The sequence below is a fragment of the Hemitrygon akajei genome, chromosome 3 (genome assembly GCF_048418815.1).
Source record: "Hemitrygon akajei chromosome 3, sHemAka1.3, whole genome shotgun sequence".
Lineage (NCBI taxonomy): Eukaryota > Metazoa > Chordata > Chondrichthyes > Myliobatiformes > Dasyatidae > Hemitrygon > Hemitrygon akajei.
In genome coordinates this window covers 32,747,507-32,765,231 of record NC_133126.1, presented here as the reverse complement: position 1 = coordinate 32,765,231, position 17,725 = coordinate 32,747,507, and the positions used below count along the sequence as shown (strand labels likewise).

The 17,725-nt window shown below is 40.8% G+C and overlaps 1 protein-coding gene across 1 annotated transcript in view; it reads right to left on the bottom strand.

Moving 5' to 3' along the window:
* Positions 1–17,725, bottom strand: part of atxn3 (ataxin 3) — a 75,502-nt gene that overhangs the window by 15,053 nt on the left and 42,724 nt on the right. The window contains exons 7-8 of the mRNA XM_073039510.1: positions 13,647–13,785; positions 13,063–13,235 (exon numbers count right to left, since the gene is read on the bottom strand). Coding sequence (XP_072895611.1) covers positions 13,063–13,235; positions 13,647–13,785 — 312 coding nt within the window. The remainder of the gene's footprint in view (positions 1–13,062; positions 13,236–13,646; positions 13,786–17,725) is intronic.

Below are 17,725 nucleotides of genomic sequence, written 5' to 3'. Positions count from 1 at the left end.
ATAAATACACTTTAAAAATGTAATTCATTTAAACCATATGTACACACAAAGGAGATGCCTACTGTGTAATTCATCTTGGACGAGAACAATCTTTCTTTTTTAAACCTGGTAACTTAAAACACAAATGTAATCCAATATATTTTATTTCCTATATTCAAAAACAGTAAACCACAATATGAATTGAGCTTCCTTTCAGCACCCGATCACTTATTTGCTTCAGCCTGAAAACAGCTTGTCTGTTTCTGTCAACACACCCCATTCTCTGGGCTTTAGCTATCGGACTTAATGAATTTATAAACATCTCCAGTGCGTTGCATTCTGTTTTTGCTTTCTCCCTGAACTACCTTGATGGACTAACAATAAAATGATTGGTATGGCTGGCATGTAAAACAAATTATTTCACTGTATCTCAGCACGAGGCAATGATAAACCGATTGTATAGCAACTCCTCTGTCCTCTGTGAAAACCTCAGCAAACCGTATGAAAAGACAAACAATGGGGCCAGACACCCGATTAAAAACTCATCAGGATATGTCACCAACAATATTCCCTGGATTCCACATAAAATAAATGGATTTATTTGCAACCCAAAAGAGGGATTGGGAAGGGTTTTGCAAAAATCATACTACTAGCTGCTGTACAATTTCTTTTGTAAGGAAACAATTCAATAACCAACCAATCAAATAATGTCAGGTAAGATGGTCCAGTTCTTGCTTGCGTCTTCCATCACTGTATTACCAACTATCACTTAGAAAACCAAACACAAGCACATCTTTGTATCTTGCATCCCAACCCCCTACAGAAACTGCTTGTCTTTTTCTTCCTTCCTTCATTTCCAATGGAATAAATCTAAATCAGATTTATTATCACTGACATATGACATGAAATCTCTTGTTTTTGCGGCAGCAGTACAGTGCAGGACATAAATAAATAAATTGTGCAAAAGAGAAATAGGAGGGTAGCACTTATGGATCATTCAGAATCTTGCGCCTCCTCCCTGGTGGTTTTAATGAGAAGGCATGTCCTGGAGAACGAGGATCCTCAATAATGAATGCTGCATTCTCGAGGCACCAACTTTTGAAGATGTTCTCAGTGGTGGGGGTTGTGCCCATGATGGAGCTGGCCAGGTCTACAACCCTCTGAAGCTTCTTTGGATCCTGTTCATTGGGACCTCTACACCAGGTGATGATGCAACCACTGCGAAGGCTCTTCACGGTAGATATGTAGAAATTTGCTGGAGACTTTGGTAACATATCAAATCTCCTCAAATACCTAATGAAGTATAGCCATTGGGATGCTTCTTCGTGATTGCATCAAAAGTTGGGCCCAGGGTAAATCATCTGAGATGTTCATGGCCAGGAACTTGAAGCTGCCCACCCCTTCCACCACTAACCCCAAAATGAGGTAAAACTTCAGTAGTAAATGAAGACTGCAGATTAAAGGTGACAACTGTAAAATAAAAATTAACCCCATGTACATATATTTTCCCCTCCCCCAATCCATTTAATTTGATTACTATTTCTTCAAATCACTATCATTCTGGAATTCATCAATCTGAATCTTCTCAATTTCCAATCATCTACCCCAAACACAACCTTTTGTACATCTGCTAACTCCCATCAAATTCCAATCATTCACCACCCCTGTATTTGCTGGCCTATATTGGTCATGCAATGCTTTGACTTTAAAATTCTCATCCTTGTTTACAAATCCTTCCATAGTTTTGCTCCTCCCTATCTCTGTGATCGACTTAACCTCCAATCTTCCTTGATATCTGTTCATCTCTCATTCTGGCCTCTTGTTTGTGCCCATAATTAACTTATTCACTATCAAGTCAAGTTCAAGCTTAATTGTCATTCAGGAACACACATGCATGCAGCTAAGTGAAACAAAGTTCCCCCAGGGCCAAGGAGCAAAACAGTACATACAGTCACAAAATAATATCAGCACAAGCCCCTGAGTGGCATGGCCAGAAGATTGATGGTACATGGGATGTTGCCTGGAGCCATGATCCTGCAAGAACAAGAATGCAGCATTTCCTCATGTCCTGCAGCTGAGCACAATCCAGCTTGTCTTCCAGGGAGCGAGCACTAGAGAGCCTACAACTCAGCATGGATTCCAGCATGCCCACTGCACCTCTATTCGCTTCCACAACACCTCCAGCACCTTCTCCCTGGGTAAGTGTAACAGGTATCACCACGGCACGAGGTCCTGGTCCTTGGGCAAAGATTCCTGCACGCTCGCCGTGCCTCTGTTCACTCCTACACTGCCACTGGGGTCTATTCCATCAGGTGACGGTAACTGGTGACGCTGCGAGATGAGGGCCTGATCCTTGGGCATGAATTCCATTGTCTCTGTTCGCTCTCACAGCTCTTCCCCTGGGTGGCTATAACAGGCAACACCGTGGCATGAGTGCCTGGTACACGCAGCATCTGAGGCTACACAGTTCCCTAGCCGTCATTCTCGCCAATGAACCAGACCTGCAGTATTTGTATTACCAATGTCCACCAAGGTCTAGTGATCACAAAAATATGTGTTTAAGACAAATATTTGCACCTTTTGTTGGACTCAAAGTTCCAAAATCCTTGGTTCTAAAATTTCATCCCCAGAATTTCTCCTCATCTTTTCCTTAAAACTTGCTCTTGCAAAGCACCTTGGGATGCAAAATAAATGGAAGGTGTTTTTGTTGTTAAGTCAGAATTCTTCTCCTTGCTTAAAATGTCAGCTCTATCTCTTCTATTCAGCATTATTCATCAAGAGGAAAAAAAGTTTTCTGTAACTATCAAAATTATTAATTATTTTAAATACCATTGTGGATTTCTGCTCAATTTTTACACTTCAAAGAAATACAAATCAAGTCTGTGCACTTTATTCTTTGTTGAAGTGGAAACCGTAACTGCAAATATTGCCCATACTTAACTCTATCTGCCTTTATCATTTTCCAGTTCTTTAACTGGGCCAGATTCTTTCAATATTACTTCAACTGTCTGTTCCTTTCCACATAATAAAATGTACCTCCAAATCAGTCACACCTATAATTATTCAGTCTTTTATCTGACTCACCAACATGATGATGAAAATAGGGAGCTCTGGAACAATTTCACGAGTGGCACACTTTCCCATCCTGCCCTGTCTCATCTTTGCTAATCACTAATTCATTGTACTCTTACAAATTTGTTAATAATCTTATCAAACCTGCTGGACAAGGAAGTCTTGTATTTACATATTGGTTCTCCTAACTTCAGGACATCCAAAAACATTTTTATGACTTAGTTCTGAGGTGTAATCAATTGCAATTAAGAAATAAATGGTTAATTTTCATATATCAAGCAATGCAATAAGTAGCAATTTATCTGGTATAAATATCAATCAGGGCATTAAGTTAACTTAAGGCATTATTAACAGAAACCTAGAACCATAATGCTGTGGCCTCCTCAACAAAGTGCAACCATATTTTCAAACACAACGGGGCTATCTGAAATCCATGCTGACTCACTGACTCACACTTGCTCAGACTTGATCAAATACTCAGTCATAATGTCTTTGATAGTTTCTGGTAACTGTGCTAGATCCACAGATAGATCTGTGGTCAATTAGTCTCTTCTTCCCTCCTGGAATTAAAAGAAAACTCTGTTGATAAATTAAAGAATATCGTTGGGAAATACAATTTGCTTCACACTTTGTTTAAACTTTGCATTTAGAAGATAACAGCATCTGTTAATCGTAAGCTGGAACAATTTGATTCACACTGGGAAAAATGGTTTAACTACATAATGCCTCATAGGCCTGATTTTATTCTCACAAATCAATGAATCTGTTGTAAAAAAAAGATCACTCCCTACTTGTACATAGTTCTTTCCTTTTGCTTGTTTTTTCTTTCCACTCTTTTCTATAAGTGTATACCCCAGATAAATACTTTGTGGAGATTTGTGATATAGATGATTATATGATATATATGTACAATGTCTGAAATACATCTTATGGAAATGTTTGTTTGATGAACTTCAATAAAAACATAAATTACAAAAAAAAGAAAAATTAGCAGTTTAATTTTACAGTTAAAATAAATTTCAGATTGCCTAATGAATTGAATAACTGAAATGGTATTATTAACTGTATGTTAACTGCTAACTGCATATATAAAATGGCTTCTCTGTAGAGTTATAATGTTTGGGTTATAATTATTGAGAACGGAGCAACTAACCAATGGTAGCAATGTTGTTCTATCTGTATGTGTGGGAACCTGGATTGAGTGCGCAGGTTTTTCGGGAGGAGAACTGAAGAGGAAGGACATGTTGGACGTGCTCTGGTCAATCACCGAGGTTGGTCCCAGGCGGCATGTTGAGGAGGTCCGAAAAGATCGAATAGTGGACCGAAGACTTCGAAATTGAGCTCCAACGGTTGTGCACAAATTGATTGAACTCTGATAAGTTTTGGCGCCTTTTCTTTTCTTTTTATATCGTATCGTTATTAATTACCTAGTTCTATAAAGATTTAAAAAGTGTACTCTGTAAACACACATGGTATGCGGTCTGATATTGTGTGTGCAAGTTTGTATCAGTGTGCATTTCACAGCATCCACGCAAACAGGAGACACGGTTTGGGGGGTGGACGGATTTTCCCCTAGACATACATCAGCTGATAGTGTGGGCGTTACATATGAAACTGTTAACACTTGAAAAACCTAGCTCATTATCATCTACAGGGGGAAGAAGTACAAAAAGCCAAGTCTGATATGCTGAATTCATAATAGAACAATACTTATTTTCAGTGTTATATCCATTGCTCCTGATGTTGATTGCCAGTAAGTATTTAAGAGAGTTCTAACAGGCTTCTGAATTTTTAAGCTGTAATTAACTTACAAGTCCACATGGTATTTGTCCATTTTCAGCTGGATGAAAGTGGATACTTAAGCATTCCTGAATATACCCAAAATTTTGGGACACATATGCCACTGTCAGAATCAGAATCAAGTTTTATATCATGTGCATATGTTGTGTAATCTGTTGTTTTGTGGAAGCAGTACATTGCACTACATAATAAAAGAAAAAGTATAAATTACAGAAATACAGTAGATATAAAAAATTAAATTAAATGAGTAGTGCAAAAAGAGAGCAAAAAATAGTGAGATAGTGTTCATGGGTTTATTGTTCATTCAGAAATCTAAAGGCAGAGGGGAAGAAACTGTTTCTAGAGTGTTAAGTGTGTGTCTTCAGGCTCTCACACCTGCTCCTTGATGGTAGCAATGAGAAGGTGGCATGTCATTGGTGACGTGGGTCCTTAATGATAGATGCCGCCTTTTTGAGGCACTGCCTTCCATAGATGTTCTCAGTGCTGGGGAGGTTAGTACCATGATGGAAACCTGCTGAGTTTGCAACTTTCCGCAGCCTTTCCCAATCCTATACCGCAGCCTTTCCCAATCCTATACCTTGCCCCTCCATACCGCTGGAATGCTCTCCACAGTACATCTGTAGAAATTGCGAGAGTCTTTGGTGACGTACCAAGTCTCCCCAAACTCACAGTGACATGTAGCCACTGTCGTGCTTTCATTGTAATTGCATCATTAGGCTCTGGTGTTGACACCCAGGTACCTGAATCTGCTCACCCTTATCATGCTGATCCCTCAATGTATTCCCCTGACTTCCCTTCCTGAAGCTCACAATTATATATCCGGTGGGTTGAGAGAGACCGAGGCCCAACGTGACCATGATGCCCCTCTCCCTCCATGTTCATCCATTGACCAGACACCCTCAATGCACGCTCTCGTTTTGCTCCCTAATCTCTCGTACAACACCTTACTGAGGCTCTTGGGGTTGAACACAACAGGCAGACTGAGTTCCCCTTTTCCATTCTATCAGTTGCAATTATGGAGCATGTAACAGACTTGTCAGATCTGAAATCACTGGCTATGTAAAGTCCTGTTCTATTGTTGTTATTACAACACCATTCAACCAGCAGATCTATCTCACTCTTGTACCCTCCTCATCACTGTTTGAGCTGTACCTACACATACAGTCGTGGGTAGAAACAGAGCAGAGTAGTGGGCTAAGGACACATCCTTGAGGTGCACCTGTATTGATTGTCAGTGAAGAGCAGATGTTATCTCTGATCTGCACAGACTGCGGTCTCCTGGTGTGGAAGTCAAGGATCCAGTTACAGAGGACGATATAGAGGCCCAGGATTTGGAGGTCATTAATTAGTCCTGAGGGTACGATGGTATGAACTGTAATCAATAAACAGCAGCCTGATGAAGGTATTCCTATTGTCCATTTCATCCAAGGCCAAATGGAGAGCTAGTGAGATTGCTTCAGCTGTAGACCTATTGTGGCGATAGGCAATTTGCAACAGGTCTAGGTCCTTGCTTAGTAAACACAAAGCACACTGCAGATGCTGTGGTCAAATCAACACGTACAAACATGCTGGAGGAACTCAGCAGGTCGGGCAGCATCTGTGGAAACGAACAGTCAATGTTTCGGGCCGAGACCCTTTGTCAGGACTCCTGACGAAGGGTCTCGGCCCAAAACGTTGACTGCTCGTTTCCACGGATGCTGCCCGACCTGCTGAGTTCCTCCAACATGTTTGTACGTGTTGACAGGTCCTTGCTTAGGCAGGAGTTAATTCTGGCCATTACTAACCTCTCAAAGTACTTCATCACCGTAGATGCGATTAGCACTGTTGTTGATGCAGTTCACCCTGCTTTCCTTGGGCACTGGTATGACTGTTGCCCTTCTGAAGCAGGTGGGAACTTCCGACTGCAGCAGTCAGAGACTGAAGATGTGCTTGAACATTCCAGCCAGTTGGTTGGCGCAGGTTTTCAGAGCCCTACCAGGTAGATGATCAGAGCCTAATGCCCTTGCAAAGGTTCACCCTCTTGAAAGATGCTCTGATATCAGCTTCTGTGACAGAGAATACAGCTTCACCTGCTACTGCAGGGATTTGTACAGGTGTAGTTTTATTCTCCCTTACAAAGCATGCATAAAAGATGTTTAGCTCATCTGGGGGCAAAACATCCCAGCCATTCATGATGTTAGGTTTCACCTTGTACGATGTACCGCCCTGCAAACCCGGCCAGAGCTGATGTGCATCCATTTTGTCTCCAACTTCATTCGGAATTGTTTTATCACACTTAAAATAGCCTTCTGTAGGTCGTACCTAGACTTCTTGTATGGTTCTGGATCACTGGTCTTAAGTGTACTCAGCAGACAACAAATCTCCTAGTTCATCCACGGCTTTTGGTTTGGGAATGTCCAATGCGTTCTTGAAGGCACATACACATCTACACAGGTCTTGATGAAATTGGTGACAATTGTGGCGTATTAATTCAGAACTGAAGATGAATTTCTGAATATTTTGTCTAATCCACCAACTCAAAGCAGTCCTTTAAGTGCTCCTCTGCCTCCTTGACACAATAGTGTGTGTTTAACTGCATAAGTTGCATCTTTCAATTGAAATGTTAATCCTTATAAAAAAGCAGCTTACAAGACTGGTCAAATTTAAGGACTGAAAATCTTAAAAATTAAAATGAAGATGATTTTGTAATTTACTTAGGAGAATAGATGACAAAATTGCTGCCATTGTCTTTTAGTTAGGACTAGAGACTTTACTAGGTGCTCAACAATATGGCAGATATTCAAAAGAGATAGGTGATGGGTGGGTCAAAAACTGGAGGGGGAAATTGCAATAATTACTTTTTTTTGGCATTACTTTTATGTTTTAACTACTTTTGCTTTTTTGACGTGTTTTTAATTAAAATTACGTTTTGTTTTAATTAGTTACCACAAGTTGAATACACGTGAATTAAATATTTTAAATTAATTCCAAATATTATTTTTCAGTTGAAAAAAGCCTCCAGCCCAGCCTTACAGTCAGTCAGAGCACTTTGAGGGAGGGCCACTAAGACCATCCACCTTTGGATTTTGGAATGTAGATATTGGTCTCTTACATCAAGACAATTCCCATACAAATTATGAATATTTCAACAAATTCAGCTCGCATTCTTTTGAATTCTAGAGAGAATATACCCAGTCTGCTTAAATTCTCCTCATAGGCACACCTCATCACTCTAGGAATTAATCCGGCAAATGGGTACAGTATATCCGTTTGAGAGTTTTAGAGAGTTCAGAGAAGAGTCACTAGGATGATTCCTGGAGTGCAGGGACTAACATATGAGGAGCGTTTGTCGCCTCTGGGATTGTATTCATTAGAGTATAGAGGAATGAGAGGGGATCTCATAGAAACATTTCGAATGTTGAAAGGGTTGGACAGAGTAGATGTGGAAAGGCTGTTTCCCTTGGTGGGTGAGTCCAGGACAAGAGGTCACAGTCTTAGAATTAGAGGGTACCCATTTAAAACAGAGATGAGGAGAAATATTTTTTTAGCCAGAGGGTCGTGGATTTATGGAATTCATTGCCACATACAGCTGTGGAGGCCCAATCATTGAGGGTGTTTAAGGAGGAGATTGATAGGTATCTTAATTAGTCAGGGTATCAAGGGATATGGGGAAAAAGCCGGAAATTGGAACTAGATGGGAGAATAGTTTAGCTTATGGTGGAGTGGCAGAGCAGACTCGATGGGCTTCTTGTGATATCCCACCTTAGATAGGAAGCACTTCCTGTAAGAAATACTCTAGGTCCTCACTGAGGCCCTGAATAACCGCAGCTCAGTAAGATTTAAAAGAAAACTGCATATTTGTAAAGCATAAGGAAAATATGAACATATTCAAGAGGCCTAAGTACTGTCAGTGGCTGGATTTTTGTAGTGCGTTATTCTACAATTCCAATCCCAACAAATTGTCAATCTATGGTTTGACACCCTCTGACAATTTAATTTTGTCATATGAACTGTTAATTATAGAAGCATTTCAGAAGAGCAATTTCACTCCTTTGTTACCAACCAGCAATTAATTAGATATATAACTCTGTTCTAGAGGAACAGATTTGTTCCTAAGGCAATCATTTTCAGAAGTGCACAATTAGTTTAAAGGGGTTGGTTTCACTGAGTACCCAGAAAAAATATCCTTATATATACATAATTTTTCAACAATGTGAACATTTTATTCTACATTTTTAAAACAGTATATGCAGCTTTTTTTGTAAACTACAAACATAAAAACATGGTTGCCATGTTTTATTTGTAAACCAGTTCTAGAACTTCAGTAATGAAACTTCTCCCTATTGAGATTCTACGTACATACGGTATACAGAACGGCTTTGCTCTGTTTCCAGCCACGCAGGGACGTGAAGTCTATCACCTTCTTTTGTACATTTCTGTTTCAAAGGACAAAAGCTCATTTAATTTTCTATCTATTCAAGTATCAACTGTAGAATATCAGCAATCTAAATTTATTCTCATTAAAAATTGAAAAAAAAAATAGGGCTTGTGGTGACTCATCATATTTTTCTTTCCATTCAAAGAAATGGCAACCGATAATTAGAAACTTGTGTAACCATGACGCCACAGACGAAAAAAAGAGAACCTGCAGGCTCAAGTAGGTTGAGGATCAATTGAAACAGAAAGGTGACACGGGAAAATATGAATGGTGCAAAAGGAGTTGATGGTTTTCCTTTCATAAGTAAAAGAAAGGAACAACTGCATTTTTCTTGAATCTTTCTCAATTTCAGCTTATCCCAAGGTACTATAGTGTCACCTTATAAACATATATTTATAAAAATTGATCTTATGTATATACGGCTACCTTCAGCAAGTTACTTGCATATTGCGTTTTATAGGATTGCTTTTATATTAATATTTATTGTGTTTTGTGCTATTGTTTTTTTTAATGCTGCACTGAAATGCTGAGTAACAATCATTTCATTCTCCTTTACACTCGTGTACTGAAGAATGACAAAAAAACAATCTTGCATCTTGAAAAGTTCTTTTGAGCATAGTCAACAGTATTGTAGGAAATGCAACAGTAAATTTGCATATGGCAACTCTCACAAGCAAAAATCATCTGTTTTAGATAATAATTATGGGAATACCAAGTGAAGACTGCTGCCATTTTGGGTTTATTTATTCAAAGGATTCAAAGTACATTTATTATCAAATTATGTATAAATTATACAACCTTACAGGCAGCCACAAAGCAAGAAACCCAAAAGAACCCAATTGAAAAAAAAAGACCAACACCCAATGCACAGAGAAAGATGAGGAAAGAACACAAATCATGCAAAAATAAAAGCAAGCAACAGCATTCTCCTGAACCAAACCTCGCTCCCAGTCAATAGCTCCACTTTTCTCTACTCTGCTTGGTCCAACTTTGCCTCTGAAGTTCCAACTTCTCCACTTCTCCCCTTGAACATGCCTCAACCTCATTGTGATTCCGTCTTGTACCCGTATGCCTCAACCATCAGATCAACCTTGCCTTTGCTCGGCTCTTCATAGTTTGCGGTGATTGTTTACCACAATTTTCCATATAAAAAGTGTTATTATTAGAATATCTGGTTGAATTCCTTGATTTAAAAGCCACCAGTAAGAAGTCACCTGCCTTCAGTAGCACTACCTTAAACCGCTCATTATTGCACCAAACCGACTTATTGCATCAAATGCAACTTAGCACAAGAATGCCAGTCTCTGGAATAGGATTTTAACCACTGCATTGTGACTCAGGCGACAGACTTAAAAAGATGGGAGGAAATATTTTATGGGATGCAAATTTGAAAAGGTTTTGCAGAGTTTCACAAGCAACCATTATCTCCAGATCCTCCACCCACCACTGAACATTCTGTAATGTCCTCCTGGAAAAGATGGCTCCCATGGTATTGCCATTGAACAATAATTCAATGTTTTCACTTCCAACACTGATAGGCTTGATTGGTTTATGATTGGAGTGCACGAGTAACTGAGGTTTCACCACGAACAGACAGATGTATAATAGCACTTATCTGGAATGTTAATAACCCAGTGCATTCTCCTATTAGAATATCTGTACCAAGTTTGCAAGTCAGTTACTCCAGATTGATGCAAAAGGTTCCGCACGATGCACTGGTGACCCCTTCACCTGTCTCCAACCCTCCTCCTCTTCTTGGACACCTCATTCTGGTACTGCCTGCTCTGGATCTTTTCATCTCAAATTGCTGACAAGAGATCAACTGGCTCGACTTCAGCACTCCTCTCTCCTCCTTGAACCTTATTCCCTTTGAACTCATGGCCCTCCAGTCTCTCCACACCAATTCCAACTTACCGTGCCGAGGCCAGGTAGAAGCTCTCAAGACACCTCCACAGACCTACTCCTGGAAGAGGACCCCACTCTGGACCATCAGAAAACTGACCTCAGCAACTCTGGAGAACTCCACCATCTCCAAAGGGATCCTACCACCAAATATATATTTATCTCCCCTCCTCTCTCCACTTTCTGCAGAGATCCTCTTGTCCATTTGTCCATTCATCCCTCCCAGAGCTTATCCTTGCAAGCAGAAAAAATGCAGCTTCCCAATCACTTCCTTCCTCTCCTCCATTCAGGGACCCAAACACTCATTCCAGGTGGGGCAACATTTCACCTGTGAATCTACTGGGGCCATCTATCTTGTGTTCTGAGCTTCTGATGCAGCCTCCTCTACATTGGTGAGACACGTTGTAAATTGGGGGACTGCTTTGTTGAGCACCTCCACTCCATAATCCAAAGGGGACCTTGCCAGTGGCCAAATATTTTAATTCCCATTCCTGTACCAACACGTTGGTCCATGGCCTCCTCTTGTTCCATGATGAGAGTGAAACGGCAACATCTAATAACCTGTCTGCGTAGCTTCCAACCTGATGGCATGAATATCGATTCCTCTTTTTGGTAAAGAAAATTTTCCCTTGCCCTCCCTTCTTCTATTCCCCACTGTGGCCCCTTACCTCTTCTCATCTGCCTATCACTTCCTCCCGGTCCCCTCCTCATTTCCATTCTCCTACAGTCCACTCTCCTCTCCTATCAGATTCCTTCTTCTCCAGCCCTTTACCTTACCAAGCCTCCTGGCTTCAGCTCTCGCCTTCTAACTAGTCCTCCTTCCCCTCCGCTCCACCCTTTTATTCTGTCGCCCTCCTTTCCAGTCCTGAAGAAGGGTCTCACTCCAAAATGTCAAATTCATTTCCATAGATGCTGCCTGGCCTGCTGAATTCTTCCAGCATCTTGTGTGTGTTGCCTTGGATTTGCAGCACCTGCAGAATTTCTCATGTTTATGTACCTGATCCAGCCCCTTTCACTTCAACTTTTGAGGAAAATGCTGGAGGAACTCAGCAGGTTCAGGTAGGATCTATGGAGGTGATATACGCAGTAGACATTTTAGGCTATGCTTCTTCTTAAGGACTGGAAAAGAAGGGGGAAGAAGCCAGAATAAAAAGGTGGGGGAGAACAAGCTGGTAGGTGACAGCTGAGTCCAGGTGAGGAGGAAGGAGGGCGGCTGACCACTTGCTGTTTTCCAACACAAGTGTATGCCTGTAGAAGGGGCATTTTGTAATAAACAGAGGATTTCCAGTGCAATATGATCGTAGAATTTGGTGTCCTGTGATAAAAGAAAGCTCTGCCATGGACAGCCCCAAGCCCAGCTGCGAAAGGAGAAATGTTGGTCATGGGGCGAGCAACCCCATCCAGAGCAACAGAAACACCAACAGAAGCTCCAAAGACCTCACCCCCAGGAGAGGAAGGATTCTTGGTGGGAACAGCTTGAAGGACTGGTCCAAAGCAGAGAACTCAGGTGAACTGCTGTCGGCGGCCTATGCCCCAGTGGGGATGATGGGCTTAAGAAGAAAAAAAGATAAAGGAAATGTAAAAAGTGTAACCACTTTGTTAAATTCTAGGAGAAATGCTTTTTGTATATTTATGGTTACTTGCTGAAATGCATCAGCACAAACTATTTATATGTGCTGTCCTTTGCAATAAATACAGAGCAATATACACTTCTATGTGTGGATTTATAAACAACTGACAGAAAGTTTCCAACGATGGGAAGGTTTCACAGTTACAATTGCAGCCCATTCTGAAACTACTAAGACTGTCCAGCTGAACAGAAGATCTGGACGTAGCTATAAATTGTTCATGTCATACTTCTGGTTGTATCTCATTAAAGCTCCAACTTTTACCTTGCATGCTGAGGTGAATGGCTCTTCGTAGATCCGCTTCTTCATCTTCCGTCTCCATGTGCTGTCGGCTTAGTGACAATGCTCGCTGCAGACTCTCATCATCCTCATCATCCAAAACATTTGTAATTGACTTGTTCACATCAATCACTTGTTCCCAGTCATTGCTCTGTAACCTTGAGAAAAGTTTCAAAATAATTGGTCAGATCATGCCATTGGTGGATACATAAACCTTCATTACTGTTTGATCCTTTATTTCCTTTACTGATATTCCATGCCTGTAAATACAATACAGGATATTTCCTTCCCAACAATAATTAGACTTTTTAAGTAATTAGGTTACTGTTTATTTTTCACAGAAGGCATTCACATGTCTTTTCTTGAACATTACTTATCTCTGTGGAAATAAATGAAGGAAGTAAGCAATGTTAAATCAATCACCACCAACATTCTTAATCAAATAGAATCAGGATCACTGCCAAAATATTACATAATACCTCAGGACCAGAAGTAACATAGAGCGGGTAAATTATTTCTGAGGTTATTTTACAGAAGAGAATAGAATTTTAGCCTTAAATCCACAGTACCTGCTCCCAATTTCTGTTCGTTGGTTTGCCTCTTCTCCAATTAATTTTGGTCTCTCTAGCTGCACAACTGTCATCTTTTTCAGTAATTCATCAGCTTCACATTCTGGTAGGTCTCCTCTTACTACAAATATTGAATAACCTGGGGAATAAACAACATTAATCTCTTTTTATTTCAAACTAACCAAATTTCCCAAATTTTCACTGAACTCTATCTTACATAAACTCCCTTTGTGCTGAGCATTCACAGCTCATTATAACTTACATGAACTGTGACAGAATGTTGTAAAATACCCTGATGGCTCAGACCAAAAATCAGCAACAATTTAAACTAGCTTCATTGGTGAACAACCAGATGGTCCATATTTTGATTAAAAGCCATATGCATAAGAAAGTCACAATTAAAGATCAAGTACAGTACAGCACTGGACAGGGTAGTAAGCCCGTGATGTGTGGATCTTAATGTTAATTTATTCTAAATTTTCTTCTCCTGTGTATCATCATATAACTTCATTCTCTTCATATTTTGTGTCTATCTGAAAGCTTCTTAAACTCCACCAATATGCCTGCTTCCACTACTAGCCCAGTACCTGTTCCAGGCACCCACTGATCTCTGCGTAAAGATCTTGCCCCTTATATTGCCTCCAAACCCCACCACCACCTCAAAAAATACTGGACTTTTCATTGAGAAGACATTTCTGATATCTGTACCACCTATTAAAGATTCCAAGCATCCATTTTGTCTGTGAAATTCTGATTCTCTATCACTAAAAAAAAAAACAAGTAATCTGTTGCTCTACAATAGAAATGGTTTCACCCCAGACTAATTGCAGAAAGATACAGTATGAACAATAATCAAGCTGGGGCTTTCTGTGAGCCACTTGCTTTTTTGAATTTTCTTGAATTTGAATTTTTTGAATTTCGGTTTATTGTCATTTAGAAACCACAACTGGAATGCAGTTAAAAAATGAAACAATGTTCCTCCAGAATGATATCACAAAAGCACACAACAAAACAGACTACACCAGAAAATCCACATAACATTTGGTAATCCCAAAATCCAGAGTCCGGAGAGGCTGCTGCGTGTTAATATCGTGCTACCATCTTAGCGCGTTCCCCGGAGAGGAGCTCCAAACCCAGCAGACAAAACAAGACTACCCAGACACCCCAAGTCAGGACACCAACTCTACCACCCAACAAACCAAAAACTAAAGCTACAAAACCTACACAAAACCACATAGTTACAACAGTGCAAACAATACCATAATTGATAAAAAACAGACCATGGGCACAGTAAAAAGTCCAAAGATGTTAAAAGACTATAAGTTTGAAAGAAACCACCACACAGTTTCCACAAGTCCTCAGGGTCCTGATAGACTCGTCATCCCACGCCGGCGGCAGAAGGGAATACCCCCGCTATGGACTTCCACGGCGCCGCTGGACTCAGCCTCGCAGACGCAGCACACAATGAAAGCGCCGCTGGACCCAGCCTCGCAGACGCAGCACACAGTGAAGCGCTTCGACTGCAGCGGACTCCGAGTCCGTCGAACCTCCGAGCCTCCGACCATCCCCTACAGCACAGGTTCTCTGAGCACCATCCTCTGCCGAGCGCACTACGACGTCCCCGCCAACGGCCACTGGCAACGCAACCCCGAGGACTGGGGGCCTGTTCTTCCCAGCAGAGACCCCAACCTCACAACAGCAGCAGCAATGAAGAAGGCCTTCCTAGAGATTTCCAGATGTTCCTCCGTGCTCCCACGTCTGTTTTTCATCAGATTAGGATTGTGCACGGCACCCCGCTTGACAAATAACAGGTATCAACTCCAGAGTGGCCACTGCAAACTGCGTCGCGCCGCCATCTTGTCATCATCCACTAACTGTCTGCTGCAAGAGAGTTTAACCACATTTCCTGATGTTCAATGTCATTACCGTAGTTGTATCTCACAGCATGGTCTGCATGATCACTACTGATCAGAAACTTAACTGAACGGTCAAATAAATACCATGCTTACAATAATTTGGATATCTTCAGTAAATGACTCATCTCCTAGCTCTCCAAAACCTTTCTACACTCTACAAGGTAGAATGCAGCACTGGAATAGAATATCTCCGCAATGCTAACATTAAAGTTCAAAGTGAATATTTGTCACCATTTACAACCCTGAGATTCATGTGGGTATTCTTAATAAACCCATATTAGAATAATAAGCATAACAGAATCAATGAAAGACCATGTTAGCTTAGGTTTTCAACCAGTGTATAAACAACAACAAACTGCAAATACAATTAAATAATAATATTAAATAAATAAGTATAAATATCGAGAACAATTTTGATGGTGTCAGAATTGACGTGGCAAATGTAGACTGGGACAGGCTGGTGTACTCTCAAATGTGAAATGTTGAGAGTACAAAGCTTGTAATTGCCTGACAGAATAAAAGGTAAAGAGAATGTGTGGGTAACCTTGATTTTCAAGAGACTTTGTGGCCCTGGTTAAGAGAAAAAAAGGAGGTACAGGCAGGTAGGAACAAATGAGGTGCCTATGGTGTATAAGAAATGTACGAGAACAATTAAGAAAGCAATCAGGGTGGCTAAGTAAGTAAGTAAGTAAGTTAAGTTAAGTTAAGTTAAGTATTGTATGTAATTAGTTTTGCTACAACAAGTGTATGGGACATTGGAAAAAAAGTTGAATTTCCCCATGGGGATGAATAAAGTATCTATCTATCTATCTATCTATCTATCTAAAAGAAGACATGCGGTGGCCTTAGCAGACAAGGTCCAGGAGAATCCCAAGGGATTCTATAGATATGTTAAGAGCAAAAGGATTGCAAGGAACAAAATTGGCCCTCTGGAAGATTAGAATGGTAAACCATGTGTGGGGCTGAAACAGATGGGGGAGAGATCTTAAATTTCTTTTTGCATCTGAATTTACTCAGGAGATGGACACATAGAAGCAAGGCAAAGTAGCAACAACTTCATGGAACCTGTACAGATTGGAGATGAAGATGTGTTTGCTACCTTGAGGCAAATCAGGGTGAATAAATCCCCAGGGCCTAACAAGATGGATACTCTAGAGCATATATGTCAAACTCAAGGCCCGCGGGCCAAATCCAGCCCGCGGTGGAATTATCTTTGGCCCGCGAGATAATATCTAATTACTATTAAAGCTGGCCCCAGTAATCAAAGCACCTATGGCGTATGATATGGCTAATGCTGAATTTATTCAGGTACCAGGTTTTCAGGGTTTTTAGTGTTTATTCGGCAGTCTTCTTCATAAGAAACGGAATTTGTAAAGTGAAACATTTTGTAGTTATAGCAGAGACTGAGACACATGAGAGCAGGGTGAAAAACGGAGGCAACGAAAGCTGCGTTCGCACGCGTCCGACCGATCCGGCCCGCATGAAGCTGCATTTTGCTCAATCCGGCCCGTGACCTAAAATGAGTTTGACACCCCTGCTCTAGAGAGAGTGCAGAGGTGATTTACAAGGATGCTACTTGGATTGGAGAGCATGTCTTATGAGAATAGGTTGAGTGAACTTGGTCTTTTCTCCTTAGAGTGATGGAGGATGAGAGGAGACCTAATAGAGGTGTATAAGATGATGAGAGGCATTGATCATGTAGATAGCCAGAGGCTTTTTCCCAGGGCTGAAATGGGTAACATGAGGGGGGGCATAGTTTTAAGGTGCTTGGAAGTAGCTTCTAGATTAGGTTACATGGTTGGCACAACATTGTGGGCTGAAGGGCCTGCAATGTGCTGTAGATTTTGCACCCCACAGAGTCAAGTGCAGAAATTGACGGGGTCCTAGCGGAGATATTTAAAACATCCTTAGCAACAGGACAGGTACCAGAGGATTGGAGGATAGCCAACATTGTTCTGCTGTTTAAGAAAGGCTCTAAACATAACCAGGAAATTCTAGGCCAGTGAGTCTGACATGAATTGTGGGAAAGTTATTGGAAAGTATTCTAAGGGACCGGATTTATAAGTATTTGCATAGACATGGACCGATCAAGGCATAGCTTTGTGTGGTAGGTTATATCTAACCTATCTTTTTGACCTAACCTTTATGAGGAAGTTGCCTAGA